The 19,524-nt window shown below is 38.5% G+C and overlaps 2 protein-coding genes across 2 annotated transcripts; both read right to left on the bottom strand.

The window, feature by feature from the left end:
- Window positions 1–60: 60 nt before the first annotated feature.
- LOC105440861 (caspase-3-like) lies at window positions 61–10,937 on the bottom strand. The gene is made up of 7 exons (XM_011671430.2): window positions 10,899–10,937; window positions 9,385–9,470; window positions 9,052–9,225; window positions 7,499–7,715; window positions 3,702–3,929; window positions 3,205–3,314; window positions 61–2,383 (listed from the first exon to the last, which is right to left on the bottom strand). The coding sequence occupies exons 3-7, from the start codon at window positions 9,214–9,216 to the stop codon at window positions 2,234–2,236; spliced, it is 870 nt and encodes a 289-aa protein (XP_011669732.1). The 5' UTR covers window positions 9,217–9,225; window positions 9,385–9,470; window positions 10,899–10,937; the 3' UTR covers window positions 61–2,233.
- Window positions 10,938–11,693: 756 nt separating this feature from the next.
- Window positions 11,694–16,543, bottom strand: LOC105440863 (integumentary mucin A.1-like). Its single transcript, XM_030993634.1, has 5 exons — window positions 15,752–16,543; window positions 15,056–15,253; window positions 13,618–14,004; window positions 12,514–12,617; window positions 11,694–11,789 (listed from the first exon to the last, which is right to left on the bottom strand). Exons 1-5 carry the CDS (start codon window positions 15,927–15,929, stop codon window positions 11,694–11,696), a joined length of 963 nt encoding a protein of 320 aa, XP_030849494.1. The 5' UTR covers window positions 15,930–16,543.
- Window positions 16,544–19,524: the final 2,981 nt, after the last annotated feature.

The raw sequence follows: 19,524 nt of genomic DNA, 5'->3' as shown, positions 1-19,524 counted from the left end.
GGACAACTCCCCGAACAGCAACCCCCGGACAGCTACCCCCTAGGACAACTACCCCCTAGGAAAGTTATCCGGGGGGGGTAGTTATCCTAGAGGATGGTTATCGTAGGGGGTAGTTGTCTGAGTGTAGTTGTCCGTGGGTATTTGTCCTAGGGAGTAGCTGTCCGGGGTTTGCTGTCCGGGGGTAGTAGTCCTAGGGGGTAGTTGTTCGCATAATTACATATGATTATACTACAATGTACTACAATATATTTGCAAAACACAGAATAAGATTTTGGTTAATGAGGAAAATTAGTTTTTTCGTCAAAATCAGTAGGAGAACAGTTTTTAGACGTATTTACAAGCTTCAAAAGAACGATGTATGTATATTGTTTTGTAAAAATCAATGGAATTCAATTAATTCAGAAATTACTGCGCAGCAATAATTGTCACAGGAGCATGCGTTAATATGTATAACAATCTTAGAACAATTCACTAACCTATTACAATACACTCTTGGTTACATAATGATCTAACTTTCAGAGTAATATGCTTCAACCCTTGCATAAGTTGCATTTATCACTACTTAGTTAATTAAAAACTTGAGTTCTGGTAAATATGAAAAAATTATTTCTCACAGAATCCAACGAAACTTACACTTAATGTTTAAGTTTACAAATAAATTCATGTGACAAAATTGTTTGGTAAAAATGTATAGTGGCTGAGTAATGAGCATAGAATGATAAGGAAATCCGGGTAAGTAGGCCCGACATCATGTGCTTACACAGGTCACTGTGTACAAATGGGAGTTGTGGTTTTTATTGAAGATGATGCCCAGTACGTTTTTGTGTGTATATTTTTTTTGTACTGGTTCAAAAAACCAAAACTGCGGGATAAACAATCCAGAATAAATCATAGCAATCTTCTGTAAAAAATGATTCCAATACCAGCAGGGACAGTGAAGCATCTTTCAAGGTGGGGGGGGGGGGCACCAACACAAAAAAGGGGCGCTTTCTGGAGAAAAAAAAAATGGGGCACCTACAAAGGAAACCTCAAATCGAAAATATATAATCTATATATAGGCCCTTATACCCCTACATTGTGATAAGATTATCAGGGGTGATTTCATTGTTTGTTTCTTTCTTTGCATGTTCCAAGACAATGCTTTATAAGCATCAAACTTTGCAGTTGGGAGTGATGGTCTTAATATTAATTTGCGAGCGAGCTAAGCGAGCAAGCAAAACTTCTAAGATTTGTGAAGTTGCAGTGCTAAAAATAACATCTTACAAAGAGAATAAAACAATCCCGATCATGAGAGATAGAAAAGATCTTAAATAAGAAAAAAAATTATATTAATTTAAAAATGTGAGTGTGGGTAGCAAGCAAGCTTTGGGTGAAATTGAAGAAAAATTTGCTCTTGGTCACTTTAAATTAGGAGCACATTTTTGGTGAACAGAAAAGGGGACACATATCCAAAGTAAAAATGACATTTATTAGAAAGGAAAAGGAGCTCGTGTCAAAGTAAAAATCGGAATTATCAGAGGTGAAAAATTGGACACTACTCGCACCTGATAATGTGAGAGATGAAAAAGGTCACTTATTAGAAAAGTAAAAGGGTGATTATGTGAAAGAAAATGGCACTGATTAAAAAGGCTAGAGGCATGTGTCAAAATAAAAGGGGCACTTATCAGAGATGAAAAGGGGCACTTATTACAAAGCTAAAGGGGGCACCTCCCAAATTTTAATAAGGGCACTCACCGGAGATGAAAAGAGGCACTTTAAACTGTCAGGATAAAAGGTACATCTCTCAGATTTGAAAAGAGGCAATTATAAGAGGTGAAGGGGCAATCACCTGAAATTAATAGGGGCACTTGTGAAAATGGAAAGGGGCACGTATTACAAAAGGAAGTTGGGCACCTATAAGATTTTAATAGAGGCATTTATCAAACGTGTGAAAAGGGGCATTTATGAGAAAGGGAAGTGGCTCTGATTAAAAAGGAAAAAGGGCATTTATCAGAAGGAATAAGGGCACTTATTGTAAAGACAAGAGGACACGTGTCAAAATAAAAGAGGGCACTTATGTTAGGTGAGAAGGGACACTCTTCAAAGATGAAAAGGGGCACTTATCAGAAGTAAAAGGGGGCACCTTTCCTATGTAAAAGGGAGTACTTCAGGGAAACTTGAAAAAGTGTGGGGGGGGGGCAATGCTCCGCCGCCTCTGCATACCAGAGCTCAATATTAGCTTTAAAGATGCCTCTTAACGACTTCCTGCTGGCGGCGGGTATTTTGGTAAGAAGAAGATCTTCTTTCCTATCCCTTGCTTGATAATCTGCGGGGTCTGCAGGAATAGCTGTCGTCGCTGCTGGTAGACCATATATCCCTCCTGGCGTTTCACTCTGTCCGTTACCTAAATGAATGAATGATTATGAAAAGAAAAAATATTTAAATTTTTATCAAATAGCTCTTATAGATACAAAGGTATGATTGGCTGTCGCATCACAAGAGAGAAATGTGGAATGGAGGCGGATCTAGAATTATCTACCCAGTGTACACACGAAACCCATCCCACTCCCTTCAAAGTAAGAAACAAGGGGGAAAGAAGAAGAAGAAGAAGAAGAAGAAGAAGATGAAGAAGAAGGAGAAGAAAAGAAGAAGAAGGAGAAGAAAAAGAAGAAGAAGAAAGTTAAGAAGAAGAAGTAGAAGGAGAAGAAGATGATGATGATGATGATGACAAAGAAGAAAAAGTAAAAGATAGCGGGAAGGAAGAAGAAGAAGAAAGAAAAAACTTTGGCTGAATACCATTCGTCTCTTCTTATACTTTCTTCTTTTTCTAGCTGAGCCATTAAGCCCCATCAGCACCAATGCTCTTCTTCCTGAGGGCCCCGCAGCTGTTATTACCCCCATCATCTGGCAGATAGGTCTATACACCTGGGGAGAGTGGCAAATGTGGAGTCATGTTTCGCCCGAAGACGTTAGTGCCGAGATTCGAACCCTCAACCCTTGGAATGAGATTCCAGTGAATGAGCCACGACACCTCCCCTGAATGGGCGACATAATGATGGGGGGGGGGGGGGGGGCATCAGGGGGGTTCGGAACAAAACAATAGAATTCATTCATTATTCATATACTCTCTTAGGGGAATTTGTCCCTGTGCCCCCCTGCAGCCACGCCATGTACCGCTCATCTAAAACAAAGTCGAAAAGAAAATGATGTACTAAAAAAATAAACCTTTGTCATGATGTCATCGAGATGGTGGTCGTGTGCACTGGCGATCAGCTCTTCACAGAGGGCCTGAATGAACCAAGATCCGTTCTGTCGGTGCCGTAGTGAGAAATAGCCTGTTAATGAGAGTATAATCATCGTAAGTGTACAGCAACTTCTTCATTTTACTGCTCTCTCTCCCTCTTCCCCTTCTCGACCTTCAATCTCCCCCTCTCTCTCTCTCTCTCTCTCTTCCCATTCTCGATCTTCAGCCCCCCTCTCTCTCTCTTTCTCTCTCGCTATATCTCTATTTGCCCCCCTCTCTCTCTCTTTCCCTTTCCCCTCTCTCTCTTCCTCGCTTCCCACACCCTTATCTCTTTCTCTTTATCTATCTCTCTCTCTCCCTCTGTCCTTACCTTCTCTTTTCCTCTTCCCCCCCTCTCTCTCTCTTTCGTTTTCTCTGTCTCTCCCCCCTCTCTCTCTCACTCTAACTTTCACTCCCCCATCATCATTTCTTCCCATACCTTCAGACGTGGATTGAGCAATGTACATATCAGCATTGTCCGCTACACTGCAGTCAAATTCCACTTCCCCTCCTCCAACTCTACCCGGTGATGTCAAACATGCTTCATCCTTTGTTACCATGGTAGCCCCTCCATCCCCTGCTCCCCCATCAGTCCCGACGAAGTCTGTACATATTCCATTATCCACTCCGGAGCTGGAGATAGATGGAGCACTCGGCGTGATTTTTTCTGAAAACAATAAGAAGAAAAGAAATTCCAAAACTTAATTGGCAAACAACTCTTTGACTTCTGCATTTGTCATCGGTGAACGTTGTATTCAAGTGGTGCAGTCAGTGGAAGCGATAAATACCAAAAATAATGTATGTGTGAACGCGCAGCTTTTTCTTTTATTTGACCGTGCCGTTTTTTAAATAGTCGTTTTTATTCACCATTACTTTCTTCATAGGGTTATGTGCTTGTGAGTTCGCGGATTTGATATTAAGTTAATAATTGTTAGATGGAAGAATAGACTAATTCGAAGTTAGCACATGGTTCAGATGACCCAAAATATCCATCTATAACATAGATAAATCCCACTTTGTGCCTGTGGAATAATCACAGCTAAAGCCATGGAGGTGATTCTTTTTTGCCCTTTTGAAAGGATTTCTTCCACCTGTGTTCAATAGAATGTATCATATGTGCATGCATTAATAGTGATTACATAACTTTCGTAAATCGTGAGCATGTTTCCAGTATTAGTGGATTTTACAATTTTGTACAGGTGACCTTTAGCTGCGCATGCGCAAATTATATCTACGAATTGGTCTTATACACCAGTTTACAGTTGTATCAGTGCGCATGCGCAGACAGTTGACCTCGGGTCATTGGCCCCAAAATTGGGGCCAATAACCTCTGACCTCTAGTATTTATGCGTAAATTAAAATTGCGCCCATGCAAATGATGATGTGCGCGCACAACGCAGCGCGCAGGCAGTGATGTCATCATTATTTGCATGGGCGCAATCTTAATTTACGCATAAATACATGACTCCTAGGTCATTAGCTTTGTTTAAAATGGCGCACACAACTGTAAACTGGTGTATTCCGGTCCTGATGTCTTACATGACAAGCCGTTTTAATACCACTGATATAGATTAATCTTGCACTGGGAACAGTCGAATAATCTTGAAGTATATCTTTCGCATATATATCCTATAATACATACAACGTGGCACATGGAGATTTTGTTATGTGCCATGATTATAAAGAATTAACACTGAAGAAATTGCATTCAAGAGATGTGCCCGACATAGCACTACTGTTTGCATAGTGAATTCCATCTATAGAGCTGGTATTTTGCATAACAGGTCATTCAAATAGTTGGTAACCAAGAGTTCGCAGAGAAACATTCATAAATTGAAATACATTATTAAACAAGAACATTCCTTCAATTGCAATCCAGCCTTTGTAATGAATTCAGTTCGTTTGAATGAAAGCAGACAAATTTATTAACCAGAATGGTGAAAGTTTGAAATAAATTGGACAATAATAAGAAAGTTATGAATGTTTGAAATACGATATGCGAATCTCAAAGTGGCAGTTTGGTCGGTGGATTGTGACGCAGTTACGAATTACTCCCCCGTTTGTCATGTTCACACATTTATTTCTTTTCTTCTAGGACGGTACCTTCTCCCTTTGGGCACTACTCTAAATATCTTATCGATAACGTATTATAGGTCTTCTAAAAAGAGACATTAGCGATTCAGCCAATTCGAAGAGCCCATATTCACAACTTTCCCATTTGTTGTCCGATTTTATTTATACTTTCACCAGTCTACTTCTCTAATTGTTTTGCTTTTCTCTAGAGTTGGATTTCCCTTTAATAGGTTGTTTGGTGCTTTTTTCTCAAAAGTAATTGCAGTTGTGTTTGACCTGTTTTGCATTTTTTCAAAACCGTATGTAACTGATTCGATAATGAATGCTACGCTATGCTATGGAATGTAAACCAACAGCGTGATAATTTACTGTCTGTTTATCTCGCCCACATTGTTGTATACTATGAATCAGATATATGTTGATAAGAATCTATACTTGTCTTGTATTTATGTTTGGCACATCTGATTGATTTGCAGGGTTTTCTTTATGCGATGATGATGATCAACAAATAAATGGGCTCATCACCCAACCTACCATCAAGCTGCTCTCAAGTTTCTTTATTGCTGCCTTATCCGTATTACGACAGTTATGAATCTTGTGAATCGATATTATTTTTCATTGTGGAAGAATCGCACAGTTTGTTTTTATACTTTACAGGAACGATCTTCCTAAAGTAATGAAACATTGTAAAATGTCACTTCATATGCTGACGATATTTGCTTCATCAACAGACCCCAGACAAATGCATGACGTGATTAACGAGCATTTAGCCTCTTAAAAAAAAACTGGTTAACTCATAAAGAGCTTTTATTAAATGTAAAACAAATGCAAGCTGAATATAGGCTCTAAGCGTACGACCAAATTATTTGGCAATGTTAGTATATAGTAACATATAGAGTATATAAATGCAACTATCTAGGTGTTATTATTGACAAGGAATTTGCTTGGAGACCACATATTGACACTATTCGATCTCAAATCTTACGAAACCGTTTTATTTATTTATTTTATTGTTTTATTATTGAAATATATTTATTCAGGATAACAAGAATCAGATATTCATTGTAGATACAAAATCTGTTTTACATCATTGTCCTGAACAGGATAAAAATGTAGTACACGGAAATATAAATAATGAATATCACCAAAGCTCACAAGCAAAGGTAATAACACTACAAAACTAAGATATAAGAGTATACGCATTAAAGTATTAAAAAGCACAACATTAAACAAAAAAACGACAATGTAATAATTAAAATTAACAGCGAAAAAATAAGGAAATTAGTAGAAAGTAAAGAAGGAATAGAGAAAGAAAGAAAGAGGGGGAGACAGAAAGGGGGAGAGAGAGAGAGAGAGAAATAAGCCATGTCAAGAGCAGTATATGAATCGGCATTGTATCCCACAGCTTTAAACAAAATTGTCCTTGTACAAACGTTTTAAAACATTGATAGATTTAGCATTTTGAAAAGCAAAAGGTAAACTATTCCAGACTTTACCACCAGCGCATCTAAAACAATTCTTAAAACATTCAAGATTAGGCTTGGGTAAAACAACATTTAGCGTATTGGCAAGTCTAGTGTTAAAACCTTGTCTGTCAAAAACCATTTCCACTTCATTGCATAATTGTACTGGGGCTTTTCCATGAATACAGTTGTACATTATACATGCTATGCTCATTATATATGCTAAGGAGAACCACCGCTACTCTTTTACACTTTTTACTCTTTTTACACCAACTTTTTGAAAAAAGCTAAATAAACACTGCCAGTCAATTGTTGAATAACCTCCCTCAAAATGTGGAAACGCAAACCAAACTACCGGCTTTTATCATATGCATTCAACATATTTTTCCAATGAGTTTTTTTTTAAGTTACCGAGATTTTGATCATGAAACTGTCTGTTCGTAAATACCGTCTGTATGATTTTTCTGTTTTCCCTACTACTACTTTTGTTATTTCTACTCAAATTGTTTTGTTTTTAAATAATAATTTGTGTATTACTTGTATTTACGTTTTTTAAATCTGTATTCATCCTTTGTAAATAATTTGTAACTACTATGTTATTTTTTGTAATGTTGTCTTCTTCGTTTACGGACTTGCTGAAAAAAGCCTTGCCGCTGAAAAATGTTTTTTTTATTACCGTTTTGAAATAAATAAAACAAACCTCCACGGCAAGCCTGGAAGATCATGATCTTTGGTTTCCCAATCAAGGCTGGGCAGTTGTTCCCAGAGAACATATCCTTGATTTCCTTTACGGTCACAACCTCCTCGTCGGTACCCTGAATACCTGCCTCCTTTCCGTGACTCATGAATACCAGAACCACCGAAGTATGAGAGGATAAGATCTTCTGGGTTAGGCTCTTCAGCTTCTGTCTGATCCCCTTTAAAGTGGATAAGGGTGAACAATATAAATGCTTTGATAATGCATGGAGCTGGCTCTGTGTGCGTGCGTGTGTGTGTGCGTACGTGTGTGCGTGTGTGCAGTGTGTGTGTGTGTGCTTGGTTGTAGTGTGTTTGGTTGGATGGGGTTATTTGTTTTATGTTACAAATGATTTCGTTTTTGTTTTCATCTATTGTAAAATCTATGTAATGAAAATGTTTTGAATTCATGTCAAGGAAAAACAACTGTATTTTATTTCTAAAATTAATTTTGTATTGTTTGGAATCAATACAAAAAAAAATGAAAAAAGAATTGCGCGGTCATTGATAGCAGGTACAGCCTCCGTGACTGATGGTCCGACAGGCCGACAGCTCTCCAGCTATACCGACAATGCCGGTTTCTTAATTGTGCCGTTTGACAAAAAAAATGTAACGGCCCATGAGACTGCCAACCCACAAGTAAGACTCGGACAACCGACATTATCCGTCTAACCACTTTTCAGAGGATTCACGAAACCGACAGCTCACGAGACCGACATTTTTCTTCCTATATTTCCCCTTATGATTTTTTTTTGGTTAGTTCTTCAGGCCCCAAAACACATGGTTTAGATATGATGTGGTCTAGCTAGTGTATAACTCACCTGACTGTACAGTGTGAGTCAAACAAAAAATTTACACCTAGAAAATTGCTCATTATTTTAGAAATAATCTATGAACAGTAAATAATTATTATACATCTTATGAAAGAGTGTTTTATTCCGAATCATTTAGTATCATTTTGTGTGGTATGTGTTTACGCTTGGATGAACAGGAGGCATTGTTTGCGAGAGTGCAAAAATCGACTTGCGCCAAAGTTGCTTATGTGATGTTTGAATAAAACATTTGGGAATTGGATATTAATTCGGTTTTTGCAGATCCAAATAAAAGCCCTAACAACATTAATCATGCCACACATTCGAATATAAATTATGAACGATCATTTGTGAGCGTGTGTGTGTGTGTGACTTTGCATCTGCAAAAAGCATTTGCAATGCATTTCATTTGATACATTCAATTCATTCTCTCACTCTGATAATCCCAACATAATACATACTGTGGGGCATCACTTTGGCGCAAGTCGATTTTTGCACTCTCGCAAACAATGCCTTCTGTTCAAGCTTTATATAAGCACGGATTATTATTATTATTAGTAGTATTATTGTAATCATTATTATTAGTATAGTAGTATTATTGTTATTATTATTATTATTATTATTATTATTATTATTATTATTATTATTATTATTATTATTATAGTAATTATTATTATTATCATTATAAGTATACCAACAATCCTACCTCAGCAGTGAGATTTTGAGCTTCGTCTGCCGTATAGCCAATCTCGGTGAAGACATGTTTTACATTGGCTAAGTCAACATCAGACCCTTTTCTTTCCCTCGTTCGATCGGGACCGAAGAGGTAGTTGTTCAAGACGAAGACCAGACCCTTATTGCGTTCATCCATCGTGTAACACTAGATAAATAATAGTTATAATATTCGTTACAATACATTATCTTTCTTTGTCGGAAATCTATCAGGAGGGGTAAATTTCCCCCCACTTGCCCAAATACGCTAGTGAACAAGGAGCAATGAAGAAGAAAAGAGGGGGGAAATATTTAGTAATGGACTAACCTCTTCCCGGTTGAGTTGTTGATCAGATGGAAGGGCTGGGGAGATGTGCCTGTCTTTATACAACCCATCAACATCAGGAGGAATATCTGTATGAAGAGTGAGTGAGAGAGAGAGAGAGAGAGAGAAAAGAGAGAGAGAGAGAAAAAGGGAGAGAGAGAGAGAGAAAGAGAGAGAGAGAGCACTAGAAAGAGATAGAAAGGGGACTAGAAAGAGGTGGAGAGAGATGGGAAGAATGGAGAGAGAGAGAGAGAAGAAAAAGAGAAAAAGAGAGAGAGAGAGAGAGAGAGAAAGAAGAGAGAAAGAGAGGGGAAGGGGTGGTAGAGAAGAGAGAGATAGAGTAAGAGAGATGAGTGAGGGTGGGAGAAGAGAGAGAGGGTCAGAGAGAGAGAGAGGGGAGAGGGAATGAGAGAAAAAAAGAAAGAGAGAGAGAGAAAAACAAAACAGTGTACATGTGTGTGTAGTGGTGTGTGCGTGCGTGGGTGTGTGTATGTGTGTGTTAGAAGGGGTGGGGGTGATGGAAAGAGCGACTATTTGTCAAACAGACGGTGAATCCGTACAAAATGATTTTAATTCACAACATTCCTGTTCATCATCTTAGCCCAGAAAGTAGCCCTTTATTTACCCCGAGTGTTGATCAGCACAAACCACCGGAACATGATGATCACAGAGACATTCGCAAAAACAACCTACCTAGTGCAATTATGATAGCATCGCTCACCAGCTTATAAACATGTGCGAACATTAAAATGAGGTTTTTAGTCATCCAAACATGGTGATTCAAATAACTGAACTTGATTGAGTTGATTTTCGAAATTCTCTGCGATCGTGTTTTGGCGGCAAACACACAACATCTCATGATCCATTTGAGAATTCAAACTACTTCTAGATAATATATATTTTTGAATGTCAGTAAACGAGGAAATTTCAAAATAGGTGAAAACTATAATGTTGGACCTGTGCTCTTAGACCGATGAAATAATTATGGCATTATGAAATAATTATAAATAGATGAAATACGAATACGAAAGAAATTAAAGAACATTATTCAAATCAAAAGAAGATGCAAGTTTTAAAGTACGAATTCGACTTCATTTACCTCATACCAGGATATAGGCATTACAAAAAATATATGTTAATGGTACGTCATAACATGATGCCATATTAATACAATTAAGATAAAATGCAAGTAAGGGCCTCGTCTTTATAAAGAGTTGCGATAGATCCGTATTTAATTCAATTTCAATTCGTTTCATTTTCAATAAAAACCATATAAAGATATATACAATGATAAGCATTTGGAATATATAAGAACATAAATATAGGAAATCAAAATATAAGACCAAATGGCCTTGTGGAGGCATAGTTCCCCGAATCGATCGCAAGTCCTTCAATCAATTACAAGTTTGCAGTCTCTTATCTCTTTTGTACTTCGTTGCGATTACTATCAATCGCAAATAAATTGCGATTAATCGCAACTGTTTATAAGACGGGGCCCGGAAGAAACCGCTACATACCAACAATATCGTCTTCCACTGTATTTTCATCAAGAACACGGTACTATAAGAAAGTGAAAAGTGTATTAATTGAGAAACTTTTTCGTATATCCAGTACTTCATATAAATGCAAATATAAAATTGACAAAATCGTATACAAGAACGATTAAAATAAATTAAAACACAATTTTTTTAGAAAGTAAATGAATCCGAAAGTTTTAAACTTAAAGGTATCTGAAAGTAGTTCAATTTATTGAGCATTTCTTGGCAATTTCTAAAAAAACTAAATGAGTCTAATTCCCAATTTTGTATTTTGACCTGTCTAAGAATAAATTCAACAACTAGTATATGATGACCCGAAATTTGCTCCCGGCTTAATTTCTTCAAAGGTATACCATGTATACTGGCTAGGTTGTGATTATGATTGGGTCTGTGGTAAGGTTTATGGTTAGAGTTAGGTAAATATGTAATTAGGTATAGTGTTTGGTCCCGGGCTGAAGTTAAGAATTCGATTAGTGTATGGTTATTTTTGACGCTGAGCAAGTTTTGTAGAATAAAACAAAAAACAAAAGAAATAGAAACATAAACAGAAGTTATCTTTGCTTCTTTCTGTCTCTCTGTCTCTCAATATCAGGGGCAGCGACTTCTTTTCGAAATGCTAGGGACGATGGAGCAGGGGCATAATGAACAAAAACGTTGGGAGGGGGGGGGGGGGGGTGTGCAGAAAGAAATCCGCATCATACCCGGTCTTACATGTTACATGCAGGCCCCCGCGGAAAGTTTTTCAAAGTGTGGGGGGGGGGGGGGTCTAACGTATTAAAGATCAGGTGGGGCAAAGCGAGCGAAGCAAGTGGAACGTAAATTGGTGTAAAGTCCAGGGGCAAAGGCCCAGCGGGGGTCAAGGGGCATAGACTCATGAAGCTCAGGGGTTTTAGGCATTTAATAACGGTCAGATGAGCATCCAGAGGCCCGCCTTAGGGCCCCCTTGTAGGGTCCAGGGAGGGGGGGGGCAGAGCCCCCGAAAGCTCAGGGGTTTAAGGCATTTAATAACGGTCAGATGAGCATCCAGGGGCCCGCCTTAGGGCCTTGGTCGGGTCCTGGGAAATACCATGCCATTTCAGCAACATTTGTAAATCACTGGTATCGAATCAGAAATAAACAACGTTTGAATTTTATTGAGGGGGCAACTGCCCCAAGCCCCCCATCATTACGCCAGTCCGAGGGAGCATAGTGTACGAGAGGGGTGAATGTGACGGAAGTGACTACCCCCCCCCCCTCCACAAGTTTTTAACGTTTTGTGGTATTAACAAATTACATGCCTTAGCAAATCTATAGTATAAAAACAAGCGATATAATTTTTTCACGCTTCACTTTTCTACAATATTTACTTGTACGCTTTGAAGGATGTAGGCCTATGCTTGGGAGCGAGATGATTTTTGCATTTCATTTTTCTAAACGCAACTCTCCTGGGCCCTCAATAGCCTAAAGTTTGTTGCAGTCCTTAGTCAGTATTTGCTATACACTTTTTGTTTGCACTTTTTCAAATTTTCCAGGGAGGGGGACGTGTCCCCCCCCCCCGTCCCCCCCGGGGTCGCCGATCCTGCTCAATATATATATAGGCCTTAGGTATAAATACCTGTAGTCTGTCATGTCTGTGACGTAATTTATAGATGATGTAAATTACTGGCAGAAGGAGTAGGGGGACGCCTAAGAAGCCAATAAGTCCAAACTTCCTAAATGCTGTAAGATAAAAAAAAAAAAATTATTATCTAATGACTTATAGTAGACAAATATAAAATGACCCTCGAGGATCTAGCTAAAACTATTGCTATTGATGTTCCTGAGTGCGAATAATTTTAGCTTGTTCCGCGAATGAGTCATTGTATATTCGTTTGATATCCCTTCCACCTGTATTATTCCTTGGACACTTCTGTAATAACATGTACCGTACTCACATTCACATCCCATTCTAAAAAGCAATACAAGAAAATTGCACGACTCTAGTGAAACTTTGAGGTGTTGTAAATATTTTAGCTGGCGCTATACAGGTACTGCAGTAGTGTAGTGCAGTTACTGCGGCTCGGCATAAATTGCACGGCATGACCGCCGTGACAACGCACGAGTTGGCCGCTGGAGGCATTTAAAATCCCGTACGCTCGCTGAATTTTGCCAGTTTGGGAGGGGGCGGGAAATGGAATAGTTCACTTTTTCCCAAGGGAAAAAGTGAACTGTTCGTGACGTCAGCAATACAAAATGGACTACTCGGCAGGAAACGTCTTTTCTAACAAAACTATTGTTGTTCTTGTTGTGTATACAGCTAAATGCAACAATCTTACGATAAGGGATATAACGTGACAATGTATTTTGTACTATTGATACTGATGTTAAAGGCAGGGTATTCTACTGACACTACTTCAGATATCAAAGCGGTTTATTGTACATAAAATCAAGTAATAAAATGAGGAATTTAGGCTAAATACGAAAAACCTTTAAAGCCCATCTGTACTAGTTTACAGGAGGGATTAGACCATCCTGCAAGGTCACTGACAAGTGGTTATCTCATCAAATCAGCTCTCACTTATCATAAGAAAAAGAGGATAATGGGGGACCAATTATGGTCACCGATGAGGAATTGTTTGCTATATAGAGGGCGCACGTAGCTGTAAGTAGTGAAGTGGGGCTTTAAAGAGCTCCTATTTGGAGTCCTTCCATACACAAACTATTTAGCTGTGGGACTTACTACGTGATGTCTGAGGAAGAGCAGAAGTAGAAGGAACTGTCTTCGGAGTGGAATGACTCCTTGGTGTGGTAGGACTAGGACCTTTCTTTGTGGTTGGGTTGTCCTTGGTGGTAGGACTCCCAGTGGTCCCAGAACCCTTCTTAGTCGATGAACCCTCCGACGTCAACGGATCCTTAGTCGCTGGAGGACCTTGCTGTGTCGTCGGATTTCCCGTTGAGAGAGCATTCTCAGTTGTGGAAGAATTCATCTGCGTGGTAAAAACCCTCTTTGTGGAAGGACTTTTCTTTGTTGTCGAGCGTGGTGAACTAGTCGTCGTATGAAGCACATGGTTTGTCGAAGATGCTGTTATAGTAGTCGTGGTGATGCGTGTGGTTGGTTGTTTATTTGCTGTGTAATAAGACAACCGAAAATTACTTAAATCGGTTAAAACCCACCAAAATGAAATGAATCAATGTATCCTTCGGCCTATCGCGTCGTTTATGTTTATGCAAACAAGGTTTAGAAGAAAAAAACTTATTAGCCGTGAACTATCAAGTAATCCATCACTGGCAATGTATAATATCATCCCCAGATTGTTTAACTAAAAATTATAATTCACAGAAGACAATAATGATAACGATAAAAATATAAGATTGGTAAGGCACTAAATCCACTTGAAATCAAAATTTATCGAAAGACAGAAAATCACATAAAAGCACTTTTCCACTAGAATAAAACATGAATAGGATGAATATAACATTCTCATGTGGTGAAGTTCATTGGTCAGCTTTGTAACGGCTCAAATCAAGAAAATCAAGAAACTAAAATTAATATTTTCGTATATATCAGAAGACATTGGTTTAAATATAGACTGCGTGAATTAAAGTTTGCCTTTTGGTTTGATGGTTGTTTCCACCTGGCTGCTATAGAGCCTGTGCATGCTTGTAAGAATACAGGGGACCGACGGTTCCAGATCCTCTCGAAGGGACTTGATAAAGGGGATTAGTGCCTTCTCATAGAACAATCGATCATTCTCTTGGTTTCGAATCTGGATCATCCAAGCTACTAGACCATTGCTCTACCACAGAGCCACCTTGCCTCATTCAAGACAGGCATATAGGCCCTGTATCTTTCGGCTTACTTCGAATCATCGGGTCACCGCGTCGAGTCGGGTGGTCGAGTTACCCGACCCTTGTGAAAACACGCCCCTTTGTATGCATGAAACGTCAGGGGGGAATTATGTGTGAAATTAACCCCACTTATCCACAAATCGTCATGTCCAATTTACCCGACACTAACCCTACGGCAAATCTAGGAAGGGTGGTGTCCTCAACGTGCATATTCCCATGATATTCCGCTCTCGTTTCAAGAAAGGTCGTGTAACCCGACTATCCAAACGAACGCGATGATCCGATGATTCGAAGCAAGCAGTATCACCATGACAAGCTTGTAAACCTACCTTGGCAACGAGGGAAGACATTGGATAGAGTTGTATTTGGCTCGCACTTAATGGTATGATTTCCAACCATGGTATAGCTAGCACCACTGCAGGCAAACTCACATACGGTATCACACTTGATGCCTTCTCCCGGAGGACAACTACCTTGGATGAGCACGAGTGGGGATGAATAAGCTGGCACCAAACAGGAAGTGGACTCTGAAGAGGACCAGGAAAATACAGCTTATCAAATTATACGTTCCCTGTCGTTTTATAAATATGATGGGGGTTTGCTATCCGGACACTTAAAGGTTTTGTATAACAATGTTTCCAGTTGAGATGCACCGGGCCCTACGTGTTATCAGTATCTGTGATCTGGTGTAATATTGAAGCCCAAAACAAAAAATTGCGATTCAAAATGATCATGAAGTGCCTCAAAACAAAATTTTACAGTGTCCGCTTTTACCATACTCAATTTTCCCAATAGACTGTAGTGTTATAAAAACCGTGGGGAAAACGGTTTTTGAAATTTCGAATTCCAATCATAATCGGCCAGCGATCGTCTTGTAAAATTCATGGGATTCCTGATTCCAGCATGAGCTAAAACAAGGATTGTTCGGATAGGGCGCTGTAAACCACCGATAATAAATTGAACTTGACTTGAACTTCATAAAATATCTATGATTTTTTTTATCAAGAAAGAAGGGATTTTTTTACCTTTCATCTGCCCTGCAGATGTCAGCCTGTCAATCAATACATTGGTGGCGTCCCGTAGAGCATCTTCCATGGTAAAACCATCCTGCACTAGGACTATCATCCCACTCTCTTCATCTTTCACAACAGCATCATAACAATAGGACGACGGGATATCTAGAAATACCCGCTTCCTTGTCATTTTCTTGAGACTGCGACACGATACTCGGGCCTGAAGATTTAGAAAAATAAGAGCCCTACTCTCCCCGGATTTATTTGAATTTGCTATACATGTATTTCATGCACGAGTATTATTTATCGTCGTTTTTAGACCATCCCAATTAAAAATATCAATGCACAATAATATATTTTTCACTGATGTTATCTATTTCTCTTTCGATTTGCCATAGGGTTATCACAAAGTGTCGGGTAAATTGGACCAGACCATTCGTAGATGAGAGGAGTTTATTTTAAAAACGTAATCCCGACATTTCGTCATGTTTTCATAAACTTCAAAGGTCGGGTAACGTACGCGACCACCCGATCCGACGGGATCGGGATCCGATCCGAGGTCAGCCCCATTGAATACTGATGACTGGTTGATTGCCATTCTTTGTTACGAAAGGTATTAATCATGTTTATACTTTGTTAGACCCTCGAGGTAAAAACAGATTTGACATTTGTCCCAATTGCCCTTGATAAATGTATCATAATAATGCGTGACAACATTATGTTTATGTGATCTACAAGTTAAGACTATAATGTTTATACTGAGAGAGGGCGCTAGAGAACCCCTCTAATCAGAGCCATCTATACACAGAGTTTGGCCAACCTGGTTCGAGTTGGACACACCATGGCGACTACTGCTTTGTTGGGCAAGCACAAAACAAAAGAATATACGCCATGGTGTGACCCAGTGAAATCAAGTTGGCCAAACTCTGTGTATAGATGGCTCTGCCTCCAATTAGTGTACCTTACCTCCAATCAGAGCCAGCTATTCACAGAGTTTGGCCAACCTGGTTTCACTTGGTCACAACATGGCGTATATTATTTTGTTTTGTGCTTGCCCAACAGAGCAATAGTTGCCATATTGTGGCAAACTCGAGCCGGGTTAGCCAAACTCTTCTAATCAATGGTACTGCCTCCAAGCATGCAGTCAGGCAAATTAAAAGTTTGGTACAGGATATCATCGTTTGAGATGTTATTTATGACAAATGACACATGGTGGCAGCAATGAACCATTGAATAGTATTTTGTAAGTAGATATAAGAATATAGTGATTAAATGTAATATTACCAAACCCGTCTCCTCTTCCGAAACAAAGCAGAAAGGAAACGTGCAACTATCATACCACACTGTTTCTGTCTCTGTGCATGATAGAAGTGATAGAAATAGATAGAAGGGCGTTGCTTTTAATTACTTTGTAATCACTTAGATCTCCATTCATCTCCTTGTGCTGGTCTCTGCGGCCCAGATCTTAGTTAAAGTTCGATTGAAATCCTAATATAAGTTGATTCCTGTTGATGTGTATGGCTGCATACAATTAATATTTGATTATTCAAACATCTAAATATATTTCATTGATTTTTAAATATTTTTTTAAAAATAATTATCTCAGACCTGCTAAGCTCCACCCTAAAAAATGCTCCAGATCTCATTTCCCTGATGACATTATCTGTCAATCATTAGTGAGCTAACAAGAGACAGTATTTGGTATGAAGTTCACCAGAGCTGACCACCTGTTTACAATAGACCATATACAATACCAACATAGGAGTTGATATATCAGACGTGCTGCAGCATCACAAGGAAAGAAAGGTAATGCATGAAAGAATGCAATTCTTTTGTGAGCATGTGCTGAGCTGGGGCAAATTACGTTCCACTGTCTCTTGTTAGCTCACTAATGATTGACAGATGATGTTACAAGATGAATGAGATCTCATTCCCCTATTACGCACTTAAGAGAAACACAAAAATCCGTATTTTTGTACAGGACAAACGGGAGAGTTGTTGATTATTATACGTCACAATCCAATGCCCAAATTCGTAATTTGACATTAGCATATATTTAATGATCTTACATTTCAAACATTCATAAATATCTTATTGTTGGCCCGATTTATTTCAAACATTCTACTTTCTGATTATATTACTTTTCAGCTTTCATGAAAATGAATTTGATACAAAGTGTGTATTGTCCTTTAGGCGTTTGTTCAAATTCGGGGTTTTACCATTATTAGGCATGTTCATGACGTGCCCAATGGCGTAGTACCTGATTGAAATTTGCACTCCGATCAGTTCCACCAATAAGGACGCACATTTTAAATTCTGCATTTTCTTTTAAAACCCTCTAATATACATCAATTTATGCTCTAGCTGTAATATTCAATAATTTATATGGTTTGTTTGTATTGTTTTGATATTTGCTGTACTTGGGATTTTATATTTATTGTGTTTGTTTCACAACCATTTTTTTCATTGTTATTTTTATAAATCGTGTTCTAAATAAATGAATCTATTAATCAATCAACTAAATTTGAAACCTATATACACTAGAAGACTGAAACATTCACTGCATTCATTGTCTTCCACCCCTTGTTATGTAAACTTGTTTTCAAAAGCGTTTAATGAGAGTAAATCGAACCTAGCCTACCTTTGTCAAAATATGTGTGGGGTGGGACGGGTAGGACGTCCATTGGGAGGCCATTATCCAGGGACTTCTTTGTTGTAACCCGGGTTGTAGCGACTTGTGGCACAGGATCACTCTCTATGCCATCCGCGTGATTAGGCCTGGCGTGTATACAACCTTGTGTAAAGTTACACAAATAATTTGTAAATAAATGTAAAAATAACGGAATAGAATATGCTAAGGGGGTCACAATCAACAATACCCGCTCTTAACCCCAATCTACATCAAGACGAACAACGCGAGGGGGTGGGGCGTTTGGGTCTAGGGGCTGCATGATTTTTAACCGCCATAGCATCGTGCTACCTCCAATTCGGGAAGCGATGTGCTCGAATATGTAATCTCAGGGGTTTTCATTTAGTGTAAACAAATTTGCTGTTGTTCCCCTTCTTCCTATTCTTCTTTTTTTCTTCTTCCTTCTTCTTCCGACGTTCTTCTTCTTCTTCTTCCTCCTCTTCTTCTTCTTGTTTAGTTCCCGTTTTTGGTTCTTCATGGTCCTCTTTCTTTCTTTTTTTCTCTTTCGTTTGTTCTTGGTATGTTTGTTGTACTTACCAAGCATATAATTGAGCATCGTTAAGATGAGGACCACCCGATTATAGTTCACAGTTGTCATAATCATCTTCATGCATGGCAGAGAGAAAATAAATCAAATAATGATGTAATAATAGCGACATTTAATATCATATATATTACACACGTATTCAGAATAAATTAATAATATATAGGTAGAAAGTACTCTTTTTTGTAATACATACATATAGCTTATTTATTGAAGTATTTGAAAATTTTCCCCATACATTATAACAATAAGAAAGGTATGGCAGGATCAATGTGTTATATAAATTGGTTAAAATTCTCAGAGGAATGAGAGGCCTAATTCCCTAATTCTATACAATACTCCAATCGCACGTGCTATTTTTCCAATGATTTCATCAATATGACAAGACCAAGTCAGGCTATCGTCTACAGCAATTCCAAGAAATGTTATGCAGTATAATTTATCAATCTTGTAATTATTGATGTATATATCCTCAATTTCATAATTAAGATATCTATTTCTTTTCTTAAACATCATACATTGAGTCTTTTTTTAATTGATCATAAGCTTGTT

Source organism: Strongylocentrotus purpuratus, unplaced genomic scaffold (assembly GCF_000002235.5).
Source record: "Strongylocentrotus purpuratus isolate Spur 01 unplaced genomic scaffold, Spur_5.0 spur5_scaffold_20, whole genome shotgun sequence".
In the NCBI taxonomy this organism is placed as follows: Eukaryota; Metazoa; Echinodermata; class Echinoidea; order Camarodonta; family Strongylocentrotidae; genus Strongylocentrotus; species Strongylocentrotus purpuratus.
This window is presented reverse-complemented; position numbering and strand designations above follow the sequence as displayed.

What these genes read in the sequence shown, in the direction of transcription:
- LOC105440861 (XM_011671430.2), bottom strand. Translation starts at nt 9,216, where the DNA reads ATGGATGAACGCAATAAGGGTCTGGTCTTCGTCTTGAACAACTACCTC. An exon ending in CTTCCAGGCTTGCCGTGGAG is followed by an intron (nt 3,930 to 7,498) that starts GTTTGTTTTATT and finishes TATTGTTTTCAG; the next exon opens with AAAAAATCACGCCGAGTGCT. An exon ending in TGCTCAATCCACGTCTGAAG is followed by an intron (nt 3,315 to 3,701) that starts GTATGGGAAGAA and finishes TCTCATTAACAG; the next exon opens with GCTATTTCTCACTACGGCAC.
- LOC105440863 (XM_030993634.1), bottom strand. Translation starts at nt 15,929, where the DNA reads ATGACAAGGAAGCGGGTATTTCTAGATATCCCGTCGTCCTATTGTTAT. An exon ending in TGTCTTCCCTCGTTGCCAAG is followed by an intron (nt 14,005 to 15,055) that starts GTAGGTTTACAA and finishes CTTATTACACAG; the next exon opens with CAAATAAACAACCAACCACA. An exon ending in ACAGACATGACAGACTACAG is followed by an intron (nt 11,790 to 12,513) that starts GTATTTATACCT and finishes GAGCTTCATGAG; the next exon opens with TCTATGCCCCTTGACCCCCG.